Below are 26,333 nucleotides of genomic sequence, written 5' to 3'. Positions count from 1 at the left end.
AAATTAACTAGCTAAACACTTCATAAAATCAAATTAAACTTAAAAAGTGTTTTACTATACACATAAATAAACACATATAGGTAAAAATTTAATTTTTCAAAAAATCATTTAAGATTTCCAAAAGCTAACCCTAAGAATACATACAATACTACAACATATGTTGCAAGACCCTAAACCAAAGAATATCATGATTAACTACTTTCACTCATCTATGTTGAAAACTATTCAATTTTATTATATTTTAATTTACATCACTTAAAACTGTTTATAATTACATGATTTTTATTTTTCACTTGTCAAAATATTTTTTAAACAATTTATAAACTATTTTTAAGATCAACAACACCAGATGACTTATCTGGAAGACGACTTCCAGTATCTCAGAAGACTCAAACCTTTGCGTAAAAATGAGTTCTGTTTTTTTGTTTGGTCACAAAGGGTTGGATGTATTTTTACAAGACTTTTAGGTTAGTTTTGCATTTGATTCAAGTTTAGGTATAAGTTTACATTTCAAATCAAGTTTTGAGTCATATTTGGCAAATTCCCCTAATATAAAATGGGTTTGGGCGATTTTGATGTGTTTGGCATGATGCAAGAGACATGAGTGTTCAGTAGAGAAAATACCTTAAGCTCACATCTTTTTGCAAACTCGGCATGGTGAACTTTCGGAGGTTTGAAATGTGAACACTTCTCACAATACCTCAAATCTCCTCTCTGAAAAGGAACTTATAATAGTTCATCTACCTATAAAAAAATCAAATCAGCAAACTGAAAATATATAATCTTAACATTCAAAATAATATAAGTATACTAAATAAAAAGCAACAAAAAATTTCAAAGCATAAGAAAGTTCAATGGCTTCGTTTTTTTTATTGAGAGTGTCTTGTTTATATAGTAAACTAGTGGTATTCCGGCGCTACACGCCGGGTTCGTATATTTTATTCTCTAATGAGTTCAAATTTTTTTTATTCCATTAATTTTTGCTTAAATCATAAAAACAGTTTTTATGTGCTTGTGGTAGTAGCTTGTGCCACATATGTTTTGATGTTGTTGAAGGTAATTTTTTTGTATTCGTAATTTTTTAAGTAACATGGTAGCATGATTACTCTAATCTTGTAGAGTGATTTTTTTTGATGCACCTCAAACAATAGTTCGCTTTCTTTTTGTTTTATTTTCATCCTAGTTTTCCGGTATATTTTTCTAATGTTGAACTCTCTCTGGAGTAAGTAAGTAAGTAAGCAATATAAAAATATCTTAAAAAACATATTAAAAATATTTAGTTTACTCTCAATTTAAAATGATAATAACTTTACTACTTATGTTTTGTTATTCTTATTAGAGATTATCTGTTTAGCAAAGCATACATAATATTTTCCAAATAGTATATTTCTTAACTAATTTCCATATACATATACATTTATGCATATTATTTTAAAAAAATTATGCTTAATTATAATTTTGCGCATTTACCAAAAAGATATTTTAGAAATCGCCGGTGTTTATGACTGAATAAACCTTCAGTTTTGTTATTTGGCATATGTGTAAATATATTTCATCTTACAATTAAAATCCCATAAGAAATATACATCTTTCATCTCCACTTTTTGTATCTGTGAATGTTTACTTTAAGGTTTATTATTATGGATTGGATTTTAGTCCTTTTTGTTAAAGGTTGTTAATTCTTATTGTTGATATTTTTGCTTTTTTTTTTTTTTTGAAACATGAGTTTGATCTAAACTGTCTAGGTCTAACTATTGATTGTGATGGATATAAGCATTATAGTTGTTGAATTCATAAAAATGTTTATTTTATGAAACTCTTTTAATTAGTATTTTTTATTTCTGTCTTTTTTGTATTTTATTTGATACATTTTATTTGATACATTTTATTTGTATTTTAATGTCAATACTTGTTTTTTTCTTTCTGAAATATTGGCAAGAGATTTGAATTATTTGATTGATAACTCATGTTTTAGAAGCTATAACTGAATTTGAATTTTAAGAATATATTTTGATTACGAATTAATTATTGGATGTGGTTATCTATCAGTTTTGTTAATTTTATGAACTTAATGACCGAGAAAGAAAAAAATCATGAAAGCCGATTCTTATTTTATCTTTTATCTTATTTGGTCTTTGTTTGATTAGACATGAGAAAAAATCATAAATGAATTATCTTGTATTTATGAATTTTTATTTGTTCTTTAACTTAAATATTTGTGGATTATATGTAAAATGTAGCTGTAAATCATTTACAAACGTTAATCTCATAATGATATTTCCTTGCCGAAAACGTGACATTTCTTTTAAAATTCCTGCAAATTGTAAGGAATTGAAAATTTTAAGGCAAATCGATTAATTAACATTCAGCTTCTTCACAAGATTACATACACTTTTGTTTTCTAGTTAAACTTGAAACACTGGATTTTTTTACTTAGCTAGAGAGGGGGGAACGTCAAGTTTTGATAATTGAAATTGATTCCAGACTGTTTAGGTATTATGTTCAGAGACTATATATTCAGTGTCTTTCCACCAAGAAGTTTCAGCCTCTCTCACATGAAGCCTTTCTTAGGGTTTTCCAATGCCGTCTGCAGCTCTTTTATCTCCTTTTTTTTTGTCTCGTCTCCATGAGCCTGTGTAGCCTTGTCTCCAGCTCATAAGGACATACTCCTTGTTCCTCCAATGGTTCTGAGCACATATGTCTGACCCTAGTTCCTTCTAAATACTCACTCTTCTCTGAAACCTCATATAAACCGTTTCAGAAAAAACAGTTCCATTAGAGAAGACAATAAAGATTAATGTTATGTGGGAGCCTAGGCGTTGGAGTTGAGACAAAGAATCCAAATCTTTGACCGCTTGAATATCAAGGACTTTAAAGTCAAGTAGTTTACCTTGAGCTTGGAATAGTTACCCTCCTGTTTTTTTCCAATCTGAAGAAGTTCAAACTCAGTTTGAAGTTCTGCTTCAACCTGAAATTCTAATAATTTCTCTATATTGCAGCATATCTTAATAACCTCTTGATGTTTTCGTCTCAATACATCGTTCTAACATTCAAGAAGCCTCTCTACATCGTTCCTTAGATTGACGATATTGTGAATCTCTACTCTACCAGTAAAGACCAGATGTAGTAAATAACAAATCACTCCAATGCTGAACAAAACTCCCTTCTTTGCAGTTCTGGATTAAGACAAAATTGAGAGACCAATTAATCAATGGACTGTCTATACAATAATTGATAATAAATTCAAGCTCACTGGGGATATACTTAACCGATTCAGTTTTTGCTGCAAACGAAGTACCATCATTGAATCGAATGGAGACAGGGGAGTCTGTATGACATCGAAACCACTGAGCTAGTACACAAAACCTTCACTGAGATGATGTCGGGAAGTGTTAAGCCGGTGAACACATATTGATGTCTGGATTAGCGAAGACTGATAAGGGGAAGTGAAATAAGATAACATCAAATTGAAAAGTTGATAAATGAAAGCAAAGAAATTAATAACCAACGTATCTTCAAATCGATGAGTTCAACGCCTATCAGCTCACCGGCTTTCTAAAATAAGGTCAGACAATCAGGTTTCTGAGATATGTATGCAATAGTCATAAGTAACGAATCAAGCTGCAGGGGTTACCTTCTCAGCAGATGGATATCAGTGGTGTTTAAGCATCTGCAGCTTTCAAATCGGCGAAAAGAACATATGAAGTCGACATAATTCGAGGTGATGCTTGACAAAGTTGAATCTTGCAGATATCTGAGCGGTGGAGGTATACAGTGCATCGAAAATACTCATTTATAGCTCGAGGTTGTAGCCGTTACCTTTGACGATGATGAGGCTCAAATAATGAGCGGAGGGGAAGGAAGTTGAATGCAGTTTAATGAGTCAATTGATGGAGGAGTTAAGCAGAAACTGCATCCGTTACAGAGATTTTGATCGGATTCCATAGGTACGTACACAAATGGTTATGGCGTCTTCTTCACCACATGCGACATCGTCTTGCTAAAACCCTACACAATACTGGGCCAGCCTCATCATATAAATAAGGATCCACTAAAATAAAAAGCCTATAACTTAGTCTCAGTTGATTTCGGCGCGAACACGGGAAAGCTGTTTTAAAGAGTTAAAAAAGAAATCGCCACGTGTCATCGTTTGCCCCTCTCTTCCGGATGATATGGAAGGACTAAACTCAACTTTATTATTATATATATATATATATATATAGATAGATAGATTGATGGAAGTTGGCTTTCATGATAATCTATAAAATATAATATTCTATAATAATTTTTTTAAAAAAATACTATGTTTTTAAAGGAAAAAAATAATACCTCGAGACTAACTTTCACCAGAATTTTGATTGAATTTTTTTACTATAAATATTTAAATATTGAATGCATGATATTAAGAAAGAAGATATATCGTGATTTGATTGCAACTGATTTTTGATTGATAAATCTCACTATAGCTATTTAAATATTAAATATAATAATAAGGAAAAAAAGAGTAGAGAATATATTGTATCAAATTTTGAACGAACAAAATAATCATATCAACCATGCTATAAATATCTTATTATAAATTTCTAATACATAAATAATAAAAAATGTTAAAAATATCATATTATATTTTATAAAATTATAAAACTATAACTTATAAATAAAATATATAAAATATCGTATATATATATAAATATCGTATATAAAATTTAGAATAAAAATAATTATATGATAAATATTTATAAAATAGTAATAGTATTCTTTATAGTTTCACATAAAACTATACAGTTGACTAAATGTGAATTTATAATATATATTTTATAATATGATAATGTTGTATAGAATGATATATTGACATAATATTATTTGTTAATGATTTTGTAATAGTATTGATTAGACTTGTATGTATATTAATAGCCTTGAATATAGTCATATATTGACATAATATTATTTAACTATAATATTTGACTAATTTATTGGGTTGTCTACGAAATGAATTGGATAGTAATGTTTTTATTTTATTTAAATCAAATTTTTTTGTCTAATCATTAAGTTTGGCAAGTCTAATCCTAGTAACATATGACTAGACATTTTATGTCATCTTTGCTTAGTCACAATTAAAAATTAAGCAGCCAATCAAATTATAGCGTTTTTTCTTAAATGTTTTCTCAATTAATGGAATGATTTAGCAGGGTTTGTTAAAATAGAAAATATTTTTTTTTGACATCAATAGAAAATATTATTTGTAGTAATTTTTGACTAATTTCAGTTTAATTTAAAAAAATAGTTCAGTTTGATAAATTATAGTTATTTTGGTTCATATGTATAAGGGGCTGAAACCGGTAAATACCAAACCAAACCAAATGCCAGTTAAAAGCAACATTAGTTATAAATTTTGTTAAATTAATAGATTACTAGGGTCGGCCCGCCCTACGGACGGAGGGCGGGATGATAATTTAAAAATAATTTAAATAGTTAGAATAAATATCTTTGATTTTTGTTTAATATTTGTTTTTATTTTAAAATATTTTGTTCTATAAGAATATGAATCATTATTTTATTGATTGTTGTTCGTTATTCAGCTTCATTCTCATTATAATTAACTAAATTTTTTCCTCACGATTAATAAGATTGTTTATTTAAGGTTTTATTCTGTTTTTTATTTTGATGGTGTAGAATTGTTGAATTAAAATGACAGTTACCTTCAACGTTCTTTGATTAATAACATTATATTTTTTATATTTATTTTAGTTTGAAATGTTTAGTTTTATAATATATAGTAATCATTATTTACTATTATAGAAATGTGCACATTAGTATATATATATGTTGGAGAAAAAGACATAGAAGAATTATTATAAAAATAGTTATTTTTTATCTGTGACAGACATAAATCCACTAATATGTTTTATCCTATAAATTATTCAGATTGTGTAATAAATTTTCTACTATAAAAATAACATTAAAACTTTTGTAACGCAACTAATGTACACAATTATTTTGTACATTTGTGAATAATTTGAAATCATATATCTCAAACCAATCAGCTTCTTTCTAGAAATATTTCCTTAGGAACGACAACATGTAAAGTTGTTTCAGGTGTTATTATCTTCTTATATTTAAACACGATAAATTTCACTTGTATATGATAAATTAAACTGAATGTCATTAGAAAATAAGATAATTTATTTTCGCATCTCATAAAAGCATGATAGAATCATAACATTTTTGGTATGCTCTTAGGGTTATATATATTTAAAAATAAAATTATTTGAATTCTTCTCCTTGGTTTAGTGAATAATGTTTAAAAGACTTATAATTTTAGGAAATCAACAACAATTTTTCACTTTCTCTTTTCAAATCATTGACAAACTATATTAAATGTTAGGGAAAAAATATCAAACTATTTTGTAGAAATTATGTATTTTCATTATATTATAATCTGCTGACTGAAAACGATATTAAAAATTTGTTTGAATTGAAAATTAAATACTAATGATAGAAAATGATGGCTAAATGTCTAAGTAGATTTGATCTTAGTAGTAAATAAAATTGAAACAACCAAACAACTCACCGGATCAACCCAGAATTTAGAGAGAAAATTTATAACTTTCTTTTTTTTATTCTTTTACTTAATTAAATAAATGCTATTTTAAAATTTTAAAATTTTGAAAATTAACAACAATTTTACACTTTTTCTTTTCCAATCATTGGCAAAATATTTTTTTAACTGTTAGGAAACAAAAGATCGAATTATTTTACAGAAACGTTGTCCTATAGTGTTTATTTTTATTTCCTGGGAAGTAAACAAAACACTTTTACATAACATCCACCAACAATATGATATTATTTTATTTCTTCAGTGGAGATAATATAATATGTTTTATACCGGAATTTACACTTGAATTTATATTTGTCCCCTTCTCATTATTTTCATGCTAATGAGCATGTTCCTATAAAAATCTAACATATATAAAATCAATGCAGTGCATACACTCGGGACAATTCCCCAACAATATGGCCATCTACTAACAGCATGCTCAGTAACTACGGAGGCTTCTAAGCTCCATCTTCCTTATCAACTCATCCGAGAAGTCAAGACTACATTTGAACCGCTAAACACAATCTTTTTTTTTCTTTTTGAAACTAAGTGTGAAAAAGTGGGAAGCTAAGTGTCATGACACTGCAAGCTCCACATACTCGCGGCCTGACAGCAGTAGATATAATCAAACAACGATCTGCGATTCTGAGATGCTCCAACGCGACGAACTCCTACGAAGTTGAAAAGTTAAAAGGTCACAGGCGAAGAAAACAAAGTAGAGCAGTGGTTTTCTGCAACTCTAAGAAAGAGATCCTAACGGTCTCAAATAGAACAAATGCTTTTCCCTAAACATTAACCAAGAAAAACAAACGATTAATTGCAAAATCACTGTAACTCGGGAAAAAGAGAAGAGGACAAATCTCGGAAGAGTGCTTATAGGATGAAGAGAGACAATGTTAGAAACAAATGATTTAACAATTAACACCAAAGCCTATCCAAAACTAAAGATATGATCCACTACAGATCATCAAAAGATGAAAGCTTACAACAATCAAAACCCGTAAGAAAGGTACATATAGTTTCATGCGGTTCTGGAGTGCCTCTGTTTCTTCTTGATCCATTTGCAGTGCTTATCTAAATAAATATACAGCAGTGAACTCTTCTCATTAACATCTAAGCAAAAATACAAAATACAGAGAAACTGAAAAGAAGATGATGAGAATATACCCAAATTTGGTTAATTGTCGTTGCTTTGTTTTTCTTGGTCCTTCCTATAAGAAATTGACAAAAGTCATGTACGTAGAGTAGTTAATTAGAAAGAAGAGATGGAGGATACTTAAATTAGAGCTAGCCATTTTCCAGAAAATAAAGGGATATATATGTTTGAATAGGTTGGTAGGATGATTTCGAGAATAGGAATGGTAACCTTTTTATACTGAGATTTCCACTGTCTTGCAAGAGAGAAGCAGACAATTAATGTAGATCGTGTATGATTGAATCAAGGAGGCCTTTAAGAAGACGAAAGGTGAAACTGATTAAAATCAGGGTCTGAGGAAGAAGATGAATCAAAACCCTAGAGTTAGAGCCTACATCCGGACGGCGGAGAAGAATAATGGTTCAACCATTGAAATCGAAAACGAAGTGTTTAGTGACAAAACTAAACTATTTTGGAGATGGGCTTTTCAGAGCTTCATCTAAAACCCGTTTGTAATCTAAAGCCCAAACAAAAAATAAATTAGAATAAATGAAACGCTGTGTTTTGTAAAGCGGGACAAGTGTCGTCACAACGTCGACCGAATTGTTGACGTGTCCGCCTACGTGGACCATATGGGAGGGATTCAAGCTCTTCTATATATATATAAAGATGACCCGAATGCAGACCGAATTGGCCAAACTTCGGTTTGGGGCTCTGCTAGTTGGTTGATATTCATGTCGAGGCATAATTCAAACCCATTAGTTATGACTTTTGAAAAAATTACCGGTTAATAGGCAGTATATTTTCAGTTTGGAACCCAATCAAAGTGAAGGCATGTTTTCGATATGACCAGAATAAATTAATGTTTTATCTAAGACCTAAAGAATCTATATTATTAAGCTAGCTTTTGTTGAATGTTTAACCTAAAATTGTGTGCGTTTGATATCACTATACCCATGTCGAGGGAAAAGCACCTATTTTAACCTGAGTTTTACCCGTCGTGTCTATTTCCTCCCGAATTTTGAAATGGTGCGTATTCCATACCGAATTACATAAAAACTACAAAGTACTATATAAACTTTAAGTGTGGTGCCTTTTTCCTTTCCGAACTTTATAGTAGTGCATATATTATACTGAACTAAAAAAAAATTCAAAAATACTAAATAAATTCTCAAAATTGTGCTAATATATATTAATCGTCAAAGGTGTATTCAACCATTAATCTATCAAACGATGTCGTTTTTTGATAAATTCCGTAAAATGTAAAATTTAAAAATACTACATAAACTCTCAAAATCGTGTTTATATATATATTAACCTCAAAAATATTAGTCATCCGTTAATTTATCAAATGATGTCATTTTAGATAAATTCTGTAAAAATTAAAAATTAATTTTTGGAAGGTTTAAACTCTCATACTGGTGGACAAGTAAGATCAGATTAATTACTAGACCAAAGTAAATTTTTTGTATAAATTTGTAAACAGTTACTGATATTTAAGTTTTATTTTAATCAAATAAATATTATCAAAATTTTTTGTTACAGTTTTATAAAAAAATATATAATCATTTATGTTTTAATTGAACTTTAAAAATCATTATTTTATAAATTTAGACCAATTCGGTGGCTGCTGCTCAACCCCTAGAAGGCTATTGATTCTTTGCATTCTTTATAGAGGACACACATAGCTAGATTGAGATGTATATAACTTTTTGTCTTTTGATTGATCAATAAATATGAAATTTCATCCAAAAAAAAAATTTAGACCAATTATTATTAATTTAAATATTTATTTTATAGTATTACTAAAAATTGAAATATATTGTAAAAATTTAGAATTTTGTGTTGGTTTGCCTTTAGATCATAGGCAAAAGATGTAGTTTTTGATAAATTAAGTAAAATTTAAAATTTGAAAATATTACATAAACTTTCAAAATCGTGTTTATATATATATATTGACAATCAAAGATGTTAGCCATCTGTTGATTTATCAAAATGGTGTCATTTTAGATAAATTTTGTAAAATTAAAAATTAATATGTAAACACGATTTTTAAAGTTTATGTAGTATTTTTAAGTCATTAAAAATGTAGTATTTTTAAACTAAAAATTTACGGAATTTATCGAAAACAACGTCGTTTGATAAATTAATGGTTGAATAATACCTTTTGATGGTCAATTATATATAAGCACGATTTTGAGAGTTCATGTAGTATTTTTGAATTTTTGTTTAGTTCAGTATGAAATATGCACTACTGTAAATTTCTCGAAGGAAAAGGCACAAGGCTTAAAGTTCATGTAATATTTTTTTGAGTTTTTATGTAGTTTGGTATGGAATACGCACTATTACAAAGTTCGGATATGCATAACCACGATGGGTAAAGTTCGGGGTAAAGTTGAAGGACAAACTAATGTGGATAATTAAACATTTTTAAAAAATCAGCGAATGATCATGTGACATATATAGAAGGGTGGCCCGATGGGTGTGTCAAATACTATAACTACCTATAAAAGCGTCTAGAAATAGGCAAATCCAAATCAGTCTCATGACATGTTGACATATAGTCATGTATTTCATGTAGCAAATCGTACCTATCTTTTAAGTGTCAAGGATACGCATATCTCATCATATCAATTCTTCTATATAGCGTATCTCTGTTTATAGTAACTACATTAACTCTACGTAACCTAGACGTCTCTTGTATATATACTCACTGTAACCTCTTCTAAATGAATGAGAGAGACATAACATTTACATGGTATCAGAGCAGGCCGTCAAACCCTAAAATTTTCTTCTTCTCTTCCTCTCTTAACAATCTTTCTTCTCTCTCTTGCTTCAACTCGCCATGTCTACTACATCGGCTGAGACAGTTGAAACTGCTCCTCACACCCTTCTTAATATCAACATGACAAACGTAACCAAGCTTTCCGCCACAAACTATATGATGTGGAGCTTGCAAGTTCATGCTCTCCTTGAGGGGTATGACCTAGGTGATCACCTTGATGGTTCTGTTCCTCCGCCTGCTGCAATCGTCACCATTGATGGAGTTCAATCTGTCAACCCAGCACACACGCTTTGGAAGCGCCAAGACAGACTGGTCTACAGTGGGCTCATTGGATCCATCACTCCCACCGTTCAGCCACTGGTATCCACCTCCAAAACTGCTGCAGACATCTGGAAAACACTTGCAGACACGTATGCCAAACCGAGTCGTGGTCATATTCAACAGCTCCGCCTACAAATCAAAAACTGGTCAAAAGGAACTCGATCTATAGATGAGTACATACAAGGTTTCACTACCCGGTTTGACCAGTTGGCCCTATTGGGCAAACCCATTGAACATGACGATCAGATAGAATACATACTTGGAGGCTTACCAGAAGAGTACAAGTCCACTGTTGACCAACTTGAAGGACGTAACATAGCACCATCAGTCATCGAGATTCATGAAAAGCTACTCAACCGAGAAGCCAAGCTACTAACGGTCTCTACCTTGCCAGCTATTCTCCCGATCACAGCCAACACTGCAACTGCTCCATACAGTGGTCGTCCTCAGCAGTCTCAGTCTCAACACAACCGTCAGTCTCAAAACTGGAACAAGAACAGCAGCCCACGCTATCAAAATCAACGTGACAACCGCTCCGTCGCAGGCAGAGGCTATCAAGGGAAATGTCAACTATGTGGCACATATGGGCATAGTGCTCGGCGTTGCAACCAACTGGTCACCTACAAGCCGTCAAACAACAACAACTACGAAGGCTCTTCGTACCCGCCTTGGCAACCTAAAGCCAACATTGCGATGGGATCACAACATGAGGACAGTCACTGGATCATGGATAGCGGCGCCACTCATCACCTGACAAGCGATCTCCACAACTTGAACCTACACAAGCCATACAATGGCGATGATGCAGTTGTCATCGGTGATGGTACAGGTCTCAAAATCTCTCATACTGGTTCACTATCTCTTCCCTCTTTATCTCGTCCTTTACACCTCACCAATGTCCTTTGCGTACCAAACATTCACAAGAACTTGATTTCCATTTACCGGTTGTGTAACGCTAATAAAGTTTCCGTCGAATTTTTCCCTGCTCACTTTCAGGTCAAGGATCTGACGTCGGGGGTCCCATTGCTGCAAGGCCAAGCTAAAGGAGATCTGTATGAGTGGCATGCCTCACCGAAAACCTTGTCCTCCTTCTTCGTTGCTTCTGCGCCTCAAACCACACTTGAAGACTGGCACTTTCTCCTAGGCCACCCATCAGCCTCTATTCTGAAAACTGTTGTTTCTCAATTTTCTCTTCCTCATTCAAAAACTTCTTCTCATTCTACTTTATGTCCTGCTTGTCCTATTAATAAAACACACAAACTCCCTTTTTCTACACACAATGTCGTTTCTTCTAGACCTCTCCAATACATTTTCACAGATGTTTGGACCTCACCTCAAATTTCAGTCGACAATTACAAATACTATGTTATCCTCATTGACCATTTCACAAGATATACCTGGTACTACCCTCTAAAAACCAAATCCCAAGTCAAAGAAATTTTCCAGCCTTTCAAAAACCTTGTTGAAAACCAGTTTCAAACCAAAATTGGTACCTTGTATTCTGACAATGGAGGCGAATTCATCGCTCTTAAGGGGCTGCTGTCGACTGCAGGCATCTCTCACATGACTTCCCCACCTCACACTCCCGAACACAACGGCATCTCTGAACGCAAGCACAGACACATTGTTGAAACATGCCTTACCCTGCTCACTCATGCTGGGATTCCCAAGACGTATTGGACCTACGAATTCGCCACAGCCGTTTATCTAATAAATCGGCTTCCCTCCCCGGTGATCTCTATGTTTTCTCCCTATCAGAAACTCTTTGGCGTTGCACCCAACTACAAGAAACTCAGGACGTTTGGATGTCTCTGCTTCCCCTGGCTTAGACCATACAACAACAACAAGCTGGAGAACCGCTCAACTCCATGTGTTCTTCTTGGCTACTCACTCTCCCAGAGTGCCTACTTATGTCTCCAACCCACGTCTGGCCGCATATATGTCTCACGACATGTTCAGTTCGATGAACAAGCCTTCCCGTTTCGGAAATCACCTCTCCAACCCACAGCCACCGAAACTTCGCCCAATCAAACCACCTCAACCGCACCATTGTGCCACTCATCAGATCGCCTTCGCCGCCGCTGCAGCAGGGACAACCGACGACAGCTCCGACGCCAATTGTGTTGCAGGAAAATCTCGATCAAGACTCAGGTATGTCTTCTCCGGCAATCTCTGTGTCTGGAATACAGGAAACTGTTACGCAACCCCACCAGGCCCAAACCAGAAACCACACAGCCTCTCCAAACCTCAGCCCAAACACAACCCCCTCAAGCCCATTTCGAACCAGCCCAAACTCAGCCCACAACCATTTCAACCTCAGTCTTCCCGACTGAAACTCTGCCTGCGATTTCTTCCTCGTCGCAACCTGCAACTCAAAATCCCGAACCAACAAATCATCATCCCATGACCACTCGTCGGAAAAATAACATCCTTAAACCCAACACCAAACTCAATCTCTCTGCAGCCCTGTCTACCCATATTCCACCTGAACCACGAACCGTGAACCAGGCATTGAAAGATAAGATCTGGCGTGGCTCGATGTCAGAGGAATTAGATGCCTTTGCTAAGAATCAAACAATGGAGCTTGTACCACGACCACAACATCAGAACGTTGTAGGTTGTCGTTGGCTCTATAAAAATAAGTTCTTTTCTAACGGTACTTTTCGCAGGCCTAAGTCGAGACTCGTCGCAAAGGGGTATACTCAACAGTATGGTCGGGATTACACGTCTACCTTCAGTCCAGTCATTAAATCCACAACGATTCGCATCGTACTTGATACGGCTGTCTCTCGCGTCTGGCCCATCCTGCAGCTTGACGTAAACAACGCTTTTCTTCAAGGAACTCTAGCTGAAGAAGTGTACATGGAGCAGCCTCCAGGATTCCTTGACCCAGACCATCCTGATTATGTTTGTCGACTTCGTAAAGCAATCTATGGGCTTAAGCAGGCACCACATGCTTGGTATGTTGAGCTCAAGACTTTCCTACTCACGCTTGGCTTCAAAAACAGCTTAGCCGATGAATCTTTGTTCATCATGCATAAAGACAACAAGCAAACCGTCTACTTACTAGTGTATGTCGACGACATACTAGTCACTGGAAGCAGCAAGGATCTCATCAATACTATACTCGTGAAGCTAGCTGATAGATTCTCTGTCAAAGATCCAGAAGATCTGAACTATTTTTTGGGTATTGAGGCACATCGCACGAACAGAGGACTACACTTATCTCAGCGGAAGTATATCCTGGACCTCCTTCACAAGTACAACATGATCGATGCCAAGCCAGTGGCAACACCCATGGCTGCCTCTCCGAAGCTAACACTCAATGGCGGTCACTCCTTGTCTGATCCAACCCCTTATCGACAACTCATTGGAAGTCTTCAATATCTTCAGTTCACTCGACTTGACATCGCCTTTGCCGTCAACAGACTCTCGCAATTCATGCATCATCCGACTGAAGAGCACTGGCAAGCCGCAAAACGCATACTCCGCTACCTTGCAGGCACCACTACACATGGGGTTTATTTTGCAGCAGACAATAAGCCCTTGCTACATGGTTTCTCGGATGCAGACTGGGCTGGGGACACTGATGACTACATCTCCACTAATGCGTATATCATCTACTCAGGAAAGACACCAGTCTCTTGGTCATCCAAAAAGCAGACTGGAGTCGCAAGGTCGTCTACAGAAGCGGAGTACCGATCCATTGCCAATGCCGCAGCTGAGATACGTTGGATATGCAATCTCCTTACAGAACTTGGCATCCGCCTATCTTCACCACCAACTATTCTCTGTGACAACTTGGGCGCAACATTTCTTTGTGCCAATCCTGTCTTCCACTCCCGTACGAAGCATGTTGCACTTGACTACCACTTCATTCGAGGACAAATTCAGCGCAATATGCTCAGAGTTTCTCATGTCAACACCAAGGACCAACTTGCGGATGCGCTGACAAAACCCCTCCTCCGCGGTCGTTTTGTTGAACTCAGGAACAAGATTGGAGTGTCTGCAGCCTCTCCATCTTGAGGGGGCGTGTCAAGGATACGCATATCTCATCATATCAATTCTTCTATATAGCGTATCTCTGTTTATACTAACTACATTAACTCTACGTAACCTAGACGTCTCTTGTATATATACTCACTGTAACCTCTTCTAAATGAATGAGAGAGACATAACATTTACATTAAGGACATAGAGTTTTAACATAATTTTACAAGTTAGAGTAGTTGTTATTATATCTCCGGCTAGACCCCAATGAAATACTTTTCTTCGTTTCAGAAGAGTATAATTTAAGTGGGAGAAAAAAGAAAGTTTAAAATAAAAAATTAGAAAAATTCAAGAATTATTTTGGAATATATAGTCTCATCAATTATGGGCAAAAAGTTTTATACCATCATATTCTACACTCTTATTCTCTCTTTATGGACTTTCTTACATTTGCAGCAACTTAGAGATTCCACTTGATAACTCTCTTCTTTTTTTTGATGCTTCAAGTCAGATTAAAGCTTCTCAAAAATCCCCTCTATAAATTATGATTTTTTTTCCAAACTTATGTACATAAAACTATTCTAAAAGAAAACTAACTAAATATGAAATACGCAGAGATATCTCATTTTAGCCACCCAAAACATAACCTCAAATACGACTACATCGAGAAGCCCTTCAAGTGTGATGGCTGCAATGAAGTAGGGATCGGGTCTCGCTATCGCTGCTCCAGTGATCATCAAAGCTGCGATTTCGATCTTCATGCACACTGCGCGTTACCTTCCGCCAACATAACACATCCGTTCTACAAAAAATGTAAGTTTCAGTTTTTGGCTAAGCCGCCAGGGAATGAAAGACGATACTGCAACGCGTGCCAGAAGGACGTGTCGGGATTCGTGTACCATTGCAGGGCATGTGGGTTTGATCTTCACCCGTGTTGCGCTATGCTTCCTATGGTTTTGGACGATGGAGAGACCAAGCTCTTCCTTTACCGCAACGTTAGCTCGTCCTGTCATCGATGTGGAAAAAAAGGCCGTAGCTGGAGTTACAGGTTTCTCTTCTTTGTTCTTTTCTTTTTCTTGTATTATTATTATAATATCAATTTAAAATATTCTGATTTGTTTTTTTATATTTAATTTGAGATAAGCGAAACATATCAAATTATGATTATAAAGAAAAAATACCATGCCTAATTAATTGTATTTGTCGTGAAAGTTTTCATTGGTGTTTTAGTCAACATTAGCATATATTCTAAATCAACATCTCTGAAGAATATTTTTAATAAAGCAACTTGAGTTAAAATTTGGATTACGTCGATAGTTTGATTCTTGAACATGAACTTCGTTTTTACACCGAATATATGTTTAGGGAAAAAGAAAGATTAAAGCGATGGCATTCAAACAAGGATTTAAAGCAAATGTCATTTAAAGTTTAAACACAATACTTTCTCCTTTTCTTTAAGGAAATGAACTTGTGTGGTAATTGGTATACAAGTTACATAGCGTGCACTCTACGTTAGCTTATTATTTGTCGCAAAACTATAGTATTGTTACAAAAAAAAATATTTCTGAATTTAACAGTTTATAAGATGTGGTTGATTATATAAAAGTATAATTTCTGTGACTGATAAGGATGTAACAGTGTAAAACAGATTATAAAATGGGGTTCATATAAATTATAATTTCTGTGACTGATAAGGATGTAACAGTGTAGAAAACATATGAACTAAATACAGGTCGTCTTGCAAAAAGTACAATCTCCACGTAGCGTGCGTGAGGGAGATGTTGGTGGAGAATTGGCGGGAGCTGTACAAAGGACAAAGTGGTAAACGCATAGAAGGCAAGAGCCTGGCGTTGAAGAACACCCTTGAGCATCACCACCGTAGCAGCAGCAAAGGCAAAGTCCAGAAGTGCTGTGAGATCGCTGGAATGGCCGTGCAGTTCGTTATCTCTGCCGTGCTTGGTGATCCAACGGCCCTTATCGCCGGAGTTGTAGGCTCCCTCATCTCCCGAGGATGATCCACCTTCTAATTAATCACATCTCCATCTTCCTACTTTGCGTGTTTTAATTATCGTGTTATATCCATTTACAAAAAAGAAAAAAATTATCGTGTTATATATAAAAACTTTAAGTAGATCATCAGATCAGTAATGGGTTTATTCGACCAACTTCCCTATCCATAAGAAAAAGGTTTAATTGAAACCAAGAAACAAGAAAAAACTGTTGAGACCTGGAGTCCGCAAATAAATGTGTTCGAAGCAATAGTTGCACAAGTATAAAGTGTTATGATGTGGCGTCATCTTGCTGGTTATAGATATTAATTATGATTCGGCAAGAGATAATGGTTGTAATCCTTAAAGATAATGATGAATAAGAAGATTTAGACTTATCAAGATTAAAACGAAGATTGGCTTTAGAGGTTAAAGGGATCAAGTTTTGAGAGTTGGTTTTCAGTGTTTTTGGAGTGCAGAGAGAAAACAATGATGTATCGAAGTTGAACAAGGTTTTGGGTGTTGAACAAGCCGGAAAACTTGGCTGTTAGATTAAGGTTGGGTAGATTAGAAATTGGCCAGTGTCGATTCACAAATGTGAAGTCGAGTAAATCTGATTAAACAAAGAATGTAATTTGTTTAAGAGATTTCTAATAAAAGACAACCATTATTTGAAGAATCTTGTTCATTAGTATTTTGTGTCTTATGTGTTCTTTGTTCTTACAATTGGTATCAGAGCATGTCACCTACCTAGATCTAGATATCTATAACAGGTTGAGATCCTGCGGAGAACATGGAAACAACAGAGTGTGTGGCGGCTCAGAAATCACTCATGTTAGATGAAAAAAACTTTGGGCACTGGAAGGTACGCATGAAACATCGACTCAAAAGGATTAAGGAAGACGTCTGGACAATGGTTGAAACAGGATGGACAGATCCAACAATATTTACTGAAGAGAATGAGGAGATACCTAAACCTAAAACTAAATGGACAAAGGCAGAAAAGGCTGCATCAAAACAACGCGAAAGCGCTATCCGAAATCTTTAACGCAATTAGTTCCGATCAGTTTTAACTCTTGCAAGGATGTTGTTCAGCCAAGAATGCATGGGACACGCTTGTGGAATACTATGAGGGAACATCCACTGTTAAAAGAGCAAGACTAGACTATTTGGCCTCTCAGTTCGAGAACTTGAGAATGGCGGAAGAAGAATCTGTCACGAGCTTTAGCTCAAAGCTGAGTTCTATTGCAAACGAAGCAATTGTCCTTGGTAGGAACTTAGGATAAGAAACTGGTCATAACCCTCTGCTGATGTGCTGGGCTGTTGCATTGTTGCATGAAGAGATTGTCTGCTCCTGGCTCATGAATTGTAGTTTCTACTGCATAGCTTTCGTGATGGTCATCATCTGCCCAACTGCCAATCGAGTAATCTTCTTCTCGTGCACGGTCGACTCCAGTGTCGATCGATGGGTAGTAGGCAATGTCGGTCAATGCTCGTTATCGGCTTGTCTGATGAAGATGAGTGTCGATCGATGTTGAGATGGTTCTGTCAATTGACGGCGCATTCCTTTTTTGAGAGGAATGGTGGAGAAGTCTATCTTCCTCATCAAGAATGGCTCTGTACTCTATAGGTCGTTCCTCCTCATAATCTTCATCATACTCCTTTTTATGCAGGGTATCTCTAGTGTGTGCCGCCATGGTGGGATTATAGTAGTCGTTCTCCCAATCGCCTGGACTATTGTCGACCTATTCTTCTTTGGGAATGTCGATCGATTTCTGGTGCGCACTGTCGATCGATGTGGCGGTGTGAGTTTCGATCGACGCCGAATATTGTGTCTCATACTCAGATCCACAGTGGCATGCTCCAATGAGTCTTGGATCATCAATTCTTCTGGAGGACGCATGTGGCTTCATGACTGGAGTAGGATTGTAGTGGACATGTGGATCTATGAGCGTCATGCACAACTGGTTGGTTTTCATGTTGCACACTGCTCCTACTGTTGACAAAAAGACTCTCCCAAGCAACAGAGAAGAGTTCTAGTTCAACTTGATATCCAAGACATGGAAATTAACTGGAACTAGGGCATTACCAATCTGCACCTCTAGGTCTCTTACAATTCCTCATAAGCTTCTATGAGAACAATCCACAAAAGTGAACGATTCCTTGGAAGGCTCCACCTTCAGACCCTGATGGTCTGCCATAACCCTAGGTAGGATGCTGATTGATGCTCATGTGTCACATAATGCATGTGGGAACTCAATACCCTTCACCGTGCATGGTACTGCAAACTTCCCAGGATTACTCTTCTTCTTCAGTGTAATCCTATTCTTCATCTTTTCTCTGGCCTCATAGAATATTCTCCTAATGTCATCTTCAGTTTCTCTGAAGAACATCCCAAATTTATGGGTAAAATAGGCCTCCTCGAATGGTTTCTCTAATGGAATCCTCAAGACTCTCTTTTGGAAACTTTCCATCTCCTTCTCATTAGCTTCCCTTTTCAGATGCTTAGCAACCTTTCCTTTTCTATTCCTCAAGGTTCTCCCCATAGGAGCCTTATCAACTTCCATAGGCTCTGCTGCATCATCTGAATGTGTGTTGGTGGTCTCTGGAGGGTTAGCTGAAGGTTTGGGTTGTGGCCTGAGTGCATTGAGACGGACGACGTCTATTTTTGGCATCTGCACTCAGTATGTGAGAGGTGCGCGTCGATCGATGGGCGCTGGAGGTTGTCGATCGATGGCGGTCTCTCTCTGTTGATCGATGGCAGGACCAATTTTCTGATCGATGGCATGACCAATTTGCCAATCGATTTTTACATAAACAGGGCTGTGCGGATGTGGGTGTCTTGCTGTGAACTCCTCGTGAGTCATAATCCTCACGGCATTGCAAGATGCGGTCGACTCCGTAGGTGTCATCGATCGGTTTTGATTTAAGTCCGTCAATCGATGTTCGAAGTCTGGCGTCGATCGACACCAATGCGATCCGCTGAAGCTCATCGAGCTTTCTACTTCGAAATCTCCTTCTTGCAGCTTCTCATGCTTCACCACTTGCCAGAAATCATCATCTATGATGGCATTCACGTGGTGCTTCATGACATCATCTCCTACCCCTCTTGTTAAGGCTTCTTGCCTCTTAACAGCTTATCCTGTCTGAACAACCTGCATCTCCAGCTTCTTCACATGAGTGCTCAAAGTCTCAAACTGTGTGTTCAGGTTGTTGTAGACAAAGTCAATCTTCCCATTAAAGTCCACCGTCACGCTCTGCTGTCCCTCAAGAAGCTTATCGAGTATCGCTTCAATCTTGCTCTCCTGAGTAGGTGGTGGTGGCTTCAGGTAGAATGAGTTTCCATAACTCATGTTGTTGCTGTAGTTGTTGCTGTAGGGTTTCTGGTGCTACGAACTCTGGTTGAAATTACTCCTTTATCCATAGAAGTTTCCATTCTGGTTTCCAGACCTCTGAAATCCAGTTCCGCTGATGAAGTTCACATCTTCTTCTACCTCTGCTTTACCCTCTGTGTCTACAGCTTCTGCATCCTTAACTAAGCAAGCTTGCTTCCTGAGAAGCTTGTGAACACTGTCCAGCTTTGCTCTGACCTCATCCATCTGATCGTTCCCAAGGATGGCAGTAGATCTCTTCCTCTCAAAGTCAGTGTTCTTGGTGCTGTTGTTGGATGCTGGATGCAAAGTTCTCAATAACTCTCACAGCCTCCTCTGGATTCCTGGTGTTGAAGTTCCCATAGCTGGACTATAACGAAGATCGCATAGCAGTTGCGAAGAGGAGGAAGTCGACTCATTATAAAGAGAGAGGAACGAACATGAAGGGGGACACGTTGAAAACCCTAGAGAGAGCTACACACATACATCGACCTTGTTTTCATTCCCATCTTAGATCCTTTCTTTATACATCTCATTTGTAACATCCGATCTAGTTTAACTCATTGTATTCGATCTTATTCATCAATAAAGTCCATTTTTACCTACTGGAAACTGATTACATCGTTGTGTTCTAAACATATCGTTGCCTACATCATTTATCTTCCCTAGATTAAACTCCCGATCACTATCAAATACTTAGTGTAGATTTTAGGATCTACATCGGACATTAACTCTTTTAACAATATTGCTTGTTTTGCAGCTTCTGTAGACGCCATGAACTCCGCCTCATATGAAGAGAATGCTACAGTCGGTTGCTTACACGATATCCATGTGATCGACGATGTTCCTAGGTAGAACATAAACCATGTAGTGCTTCTTCCATCATCAACGTCTATGTTATGGCTGCTGTCACTGTAATCTGTAATCTCCGTTGTTCCATTCCGTTTGAAGAAGAGACCATACTTAGTGGTGCCCTTTATATATCGCAACAGATGCTTCACGGCTTGTCCATGTCTCTCTCTTGGACTTTGCATATATCTACTTAATACACCGACCGAGAATGCCAAGTCCGGTCGAGTATGAAGAAGATACCTTAAGCATCCTATGGTGCTTCGATACAATGTTGCATCAATCTCAGACTCTTCCTCAGCCTTTGATACTTTCAAACTCGTGTGCATCAGAACGTGAGTATAGTTACATGACGTATGAGCTGACTTGAGTTCATTTAACCACAAAGAAGAGCTTTCGCATTTTGACTCTTTCATATCTTTAAATAATATTGAATGAGAGAGAAGTTTAAAATTTTATATCCCATATCCGTTTCAATCAGTATTTGGGTCTTTTTTTTGTTTGAGTTGTACGAGATGAAATTCTCATATACAGTTCTTGGAGGGAGAGGAACCTTGGTTTACCTATGTCAATAAAGTTTATGATTGGTTCGAAGAACGTCTTCAGATTCAAGCGATTGCAGACGGTATAACTAGTAAATATGTTCCTCCGCATGTCAACATATTTTATTGTCTAGGAGGAATTACCCTTACTTGTTTTTAGTACAAGTAGATACAGGATTTGCTATGACTTTTTATTACCGTCCAACTGTTACTGAGGCTTTTGCTTCTGTTCAATATATAATGACTGAAGGTAACTTTGATTGGTTAATCCGATCAGTTCATCAATGGTCGGCAAGTATGATGGTCCTAATGATGATCCTGCACGTATTTCTTGTATACCTCACCGGTGGTTTTAAAAAACCGAATTAACTTGGGTTACTGGTGTGGTTCTGGGTGTATTGACCGCATCTTTTGGTGTAACAGGTTATTCTTTACCTTGGGATCAAATTGGCTATTGGGCAGTCAAAATTGTAACAGTTGTACCTGACGCTATTCCGGTAATAGGATCGCCTCTTGTAGAATTATTACGCGGAAGTGCTAGTGTTGGACAATCCACTTTGACTCGTTTTTATAGTTTACACACTTTTGTATTACATCTTCTTACGGCTGTATTTATGTTAATGCATTTCTTAATGATACGTAAGCAAGGTATTTCTGGTCCTTGATAAATAATATAGATTCTAGATATTTTTAATTACTAATTTATTTTATTACTTGGTGAACGAACAATCGTATATTATTGCTATAAATATGGATTATTAAAAAAATAAGACATGTATTTGGATATTTCCCTTCAACTCCACAATATTGTATTATTTTGTTGACATAAAAAGTTGAAGGGAATTTTATGAAGAGAAAATGGATTATGGGAGTGTGTGACTTGAACTATTGGTCGGGCCGTGCAGATATATGACTTTATCTGCTACATTGGATTTCACAACCAAATGTGTCTTTGTTCCAACCACTGTGTAAGCCCCATACATGGGATAAGCCATCAGCTCCTTTCGTTACTTATATTCCAAGATAGTATGTAAGCTTCCCGAGGTCTGACATCTCAAATCTTCTTGACATATCTTCCTTGAATTTCTTGATAACGTTGAGCGAAGTCCCTGTTACAAACAAGTCATCAACGTATATAGATATTATCAGAAGCTCCCCCTTCTCTTTCTTTTGATATACCACATGCTCCTTGGTGCACTTCATGAACTCTATCTCCTTAAGAAAACGGTCGAGTTTGATGTTCCAGTCTCTCGGAGCTTGACGTAAACCGTATAGAGCTTTGCTGAGTTTGTATATGTGGTTCTCTTTACCTTTCTCTTCAAAACCTTCTGCCTGAGTTACATATACATCCTTGTTTAAGTCTCCGTTTAGGAACGTAGTTTTCACATCTAACTGATGGATGTCCCATCCATTGGTCGCTGCCAAAGCTTAGAGTAGTCGTATGGTCTCTATCCGAGTGACTGGTACAAATACTTCATCGAAGTCTATGCCTTGTTGTTGCACGTAACCTTTTGCGACTAGTCTTGCTTTGTATTTGATCACCGTTCCATCTGCATTCCTCTTGATCTTATAAATCCACTTTAAACCTATCGGTTTTACACCTGCCGGCTTCTTGACGAGCTTCTAGATCTTGTTTTTTTATGATAGATTCGATCTCTGCCTTCATTGCATCGATCCAAGCTTGTATCGCTGCAGCTTCGATGTAACTTTCTGGTTCACCATCTTTGGTGAGCAAGAGTCTACCACCTTCAACTTCGGCGAGCAGAATGTAATCATCGAACCGCTTTGGTTTTCTTATGTTACGGCCATATCCCCATGTTACATGTTGGTCTTGGTTTGCATCGTTGTTCTCTGCTACTTGCTCTTGTTCACCTGCCTCTACAGCTTCTTCTTCTTCGTTATTGTTTTGCTCTTCGTGGTGTTGGTGATCTTGATGCTCATCACCATCTCCTTCTTCTGTAACATCGATGTGAGGAAGGTTGAAAGTTCCTGGTTCATCGTTTGTAGTCATCGTTGTTGTAGACCAATCCGAACTCTTCTTCTCATCGAAGATTACGTCTCTACTAACAATAATCTTCTTCGTGACAGGATCATAGAGCCTATAAGCTTTTGAACGAGGCTATGTCCCGAGATTAATCACAATCCTTGATCGATGAGATGTGGAGCATTGAATTTTGCGAAAGCTACACACCCAAAGACCCTTAGATGTTCAATGTTTGGTTTCTTAACATATAAGCCTTCGTATGGAGTTTATTTTTTAAAGCCTTTGTAGCAATGCGGTTGATTAGATACATTGAATGACGCACTGCCTCACCCCATTGTTGATTAGGAATCTTCATTTCTTTCATCAAGCTCCTTGTCATCTCCATTAGTGTTCTATTTCTTCTCTCGACCACACCATTTTGTTGTGGTGTATACGGTGCAGTGAGATGTCTAGTTACACCGTTTTCTTCACAAAAAAAAAATCAACTCAGAAGATGTGAACTCTCCTCCTCTATCGGTGCGACAATTCTTGAGTTTTATCTTCGTTTGTTTCTCCACGTACTCCTTGAACTTTTTGAACCGATCGAACGCTTCACTCTTCTCTCTTAGCAGCATCGTCCACATATATCTTGAGTAATCATCAATTAAGACGAATACTAATCTATTGTTTGCTGGTGTTGGTGGTGATATCGGACCGCACAAGTCACCATGTACCAGCTCCAATGCGTGTGATGCTCGATACTTTGCTTTATGCGGGAAAGATTTCTGAGTTTGCTTCCCAACTAAGAAGGCATTGCACACATCTTTCCCGTGTATCACCTGAGGCATCCCTACTACCATCTCCTTATCTACCATATTCTTCATGACTCCAAAGCTCACATGTCCTACCGCGCATGCCACGTCCATGTAACATCATTTTCTTGTATTTGAAGACACTTCGGATATTCAACCTCATTGGCGTCTTGTACAATTGGTTTGGTGACTTTGAGACTTGTACCGATAGCCTTCCACGGGGATCTTTCAGCATCAGTAAGTCTTCTCTCATATTAACCTCACAACCCATCTTGGTTGCTTGTCCAAGACTTATGATATTGTGTTTAAGACTTAAGATGTAGTAGATATCTTTGAGTGCTCTTCTCTCCTTTTTTTCCTTTGTACGTGATCAGACTTTTCCCAAAAATCTCGACGTTTGATCTATCACCGAATTTGACTTTGCCTATGACACTTTCGTCTAGTATTGAGAAGAACTCTCTCTTGACTGTCATATGGTACTTGCACCATTGTCAAGATACCATATACTCGTATTTCCAACACACTCGTCAAATCTTTTAGGAAACACTCTTTCTTTGTTGAGGAACACAACTTCGTGCATATATAATGCATCTGACTCTTGTGTCTCCGTTAGATTTGTTCCTTCTCTCGGTTGTGTAGGACAATGTGGCACAAAGTGCCCCATCTTGTCGCATCTCCAGCATTTAACCTTAGAGTAGTCCTTCTTGGTCTTGTCCGAAGCTTCTCCTCCTTTATTATGACCATCAGAACCATTAGACCTTCCTCGTCCTCTTCCTCTTCCACCATAACCTCTACTATGCCTCTTCCTCGCGAGTTGTTATGGCTTCCATGACCTTGCGTATCATTCTTTACAAACATTAACTTCGATTGATCTTCATCTTGGGTTTTTTCTTTTATGTGTTCTTCGAAAGTTTTCAATCTCCCAACAATGTCTTCGAACCCCGTTGAATTTAGATCCAGCACTTGTTTTAACAAAGCTACGATGTTAATGAACTTTGTTCTTAGAAGTCCCTTTAGAAACTTCTTTACCATCTTCGATTCTTCCGTTATCTCTCCTAACGCGGCTGCTCTCGATGCTAAGTCTGAAAGTTTTCCTGCGTAGTCATCCAACGTGTCTGTGTATGCCATCTTCAGTTTGTCGAACTCAGACATCAAAATCTGTAACCTTGCTTCTCTCACGCGATCAACACCTAGGTTAGGTGATTTGATAGCTTCCCAAATCTTCTTCGATGTATCATGTTCTCCTATCTGAAGTGTTAGCGCCTCTGGGACTGATTGAAAGATTAGAGCAATCGCCATATTGTTCTTCTTTGCGTTATCACTCCATAGATCAATCGTATCCCAAACTTCGTATAAATGAACCATCATTTTCATTCGCATTGACCTTACGGTGTAGTTGGTCGATGACAACGTGGGACATCGTATGTTTTTTTTTCATCTCAAGACCTTTATCACGTGCTTGAGAATTGTTATCGTCTCCCATGTTTTGATCAAATTACAACTCCTCTTGTAACCGATTTTTGAAACATGGAGCTCTGATTGCCAATTAAAGTTGCAAGAACACAAAAGATTATAAGAACTAACTCTTCTTATTAGATTTAGAAACTCTCTCAAAAACTGAATCAATGTGTTTCTCTTATGGAACAATTCTCCATAAGAACTCTTATATAGGACTAAGCTACTCCTTAACCTAATATATAGTAATATGTAAACATAAATCATAACTTCGATATATTTTATTTTTTTCTTAACTCACTGTTAACTTGCTCCTTAAGTTAATTGGAATTATTTAACATAGAACAAGTCACCGAGTACGGATTTCTCCGTCGAGCTCCTTTTAATCCATGTTCTAAAAATCGGCTGCCTAGCCGCTGGTGGGGTAAAAAACGGTTACGACAAAGTTAATATCCAAATCTCCGCAAAATACAAATATGTCTTTCCGCAACAAATCATGCTCGGTCAAGAGAACGTCGCAATGT

At 36.7% G+C, this 26,333-nt stretch overlaps 2 protein-coding genes, 1 long non-coding RNA gene and 1 pseudogene across 3 annotated transcripts; 1 reads left to right on the top strand and 3 right to left on the bottom strand.

Annotated features, from left to right (window-relative positions):
* Window positions 1-217: 217 nt before the first annotated feature.
* Window positions 218-3,301, bottom strand: LOC106449342 (annotated as a pseudogene).
* A 3,519-nt stretch (window positions 3,302-6,820) lies between these two features.
* Window positions 6,821-8,204, bottom strand: LOC106445615. The gene is made up of 4 exons (XR_001288510.3): window positions 7,965-8,204; window positions 7,766-7,809; window positions 7,585-7,672; window positions 6,821-7,269 (listed from the first exon to the last, which is right to left on the bottom strand). It is a non-coding gene; the product is annotated as an uncharacterized LOC106445615 (long non-coding RNA).
* Window positions 8,205-15,217: 7,013 nt separating this feature from the next.
* Window positions 15,218-16,994, top strand: LOC106445614. The gene is made up of 2 exons (XM_013887199.3): window positions 15,218-15,877; window positions 16,562-16,994. Exons 1-2 carry the CDS (start codon window positions 15,432-15,434, stop codon window positions 16,842-16,844), a joined length of 729 nt encoding a protein of 242 aa, XP_013742653.2. The 5' UTR covers window positions 15,218-15,431; the 3' UTR covers window positions 16,845-16,994.
* Window positions 16,995-24,823: 7,829 nt separating this feature from the next.
* LOC125590400 lies at window positions 24,824-25,722 on the bottom strand. Its single transcript, XM_048763962.1, has 2 exons — window positions 25,188-25,722; window positions 24,824-25,083 (listed from the first exon to the last, which is right to left on the bottom strand). The coding sequence occupies exons 1-2, from the start codon at window positions 25,720-25,722 to the stop codon at window positions 24,824-24,826; spliced, it is 795 nt and encodes a 264-aa protein (XP_048619919.1).
* Between the last annotated feature and the right edge of the window lie 611 nt (window positions 25,723-26,333).

Source organism: Brassica napus, chromosome C7 (assembly GCF_020379485.1).
Source record: "Brassica napus cultivar Da-Ae chromosome C7, Da-Ae, whole genome shotgun sequence".
Lineage (NCBI taxonomy): Eukaryota > Viridiplantae > Streptophyta > Magnoliopsida > Brassicales > Brassicaceae > Brassica > Brassica napus.
The sequence above is the reverse complement of the archived record's forward strand: the minus strand, read 5'-3'. Positions and strand labels throughout refer to the sequence as shown.

Bases quoted from the DNA above. Each gene is read 5' to 3' on its own strand.
- LOC125590400 (XM_048763962.1), bottom strand. From the start codon at position 25,722: ATGATGGTTCATTTATACGAAGTTTGGGATACGATTGATCTATGGAGT. The intron at 25,084-25,187 runs GTCATGGAAGCC...GTCATAATAAAG, and splicing joins TGTAAAGAATGATACGCAAG to GAGGAGAAGCTTCGGACAAG.
- LOC106445614 (XM_013887199.3), top strand. From the start codon at position 15,432: ATGAAATACGCAGAGATATCTCATTTTAGCCACCCAAAACATAACCTC. The intron at 15,878-16,561 runs GTTTCTCTTCTT...AACTAAATACAG, and splicing joins GGCCGTAGCTGGAGTTACAG to GTCGTCTTGCAAAAAGTACA.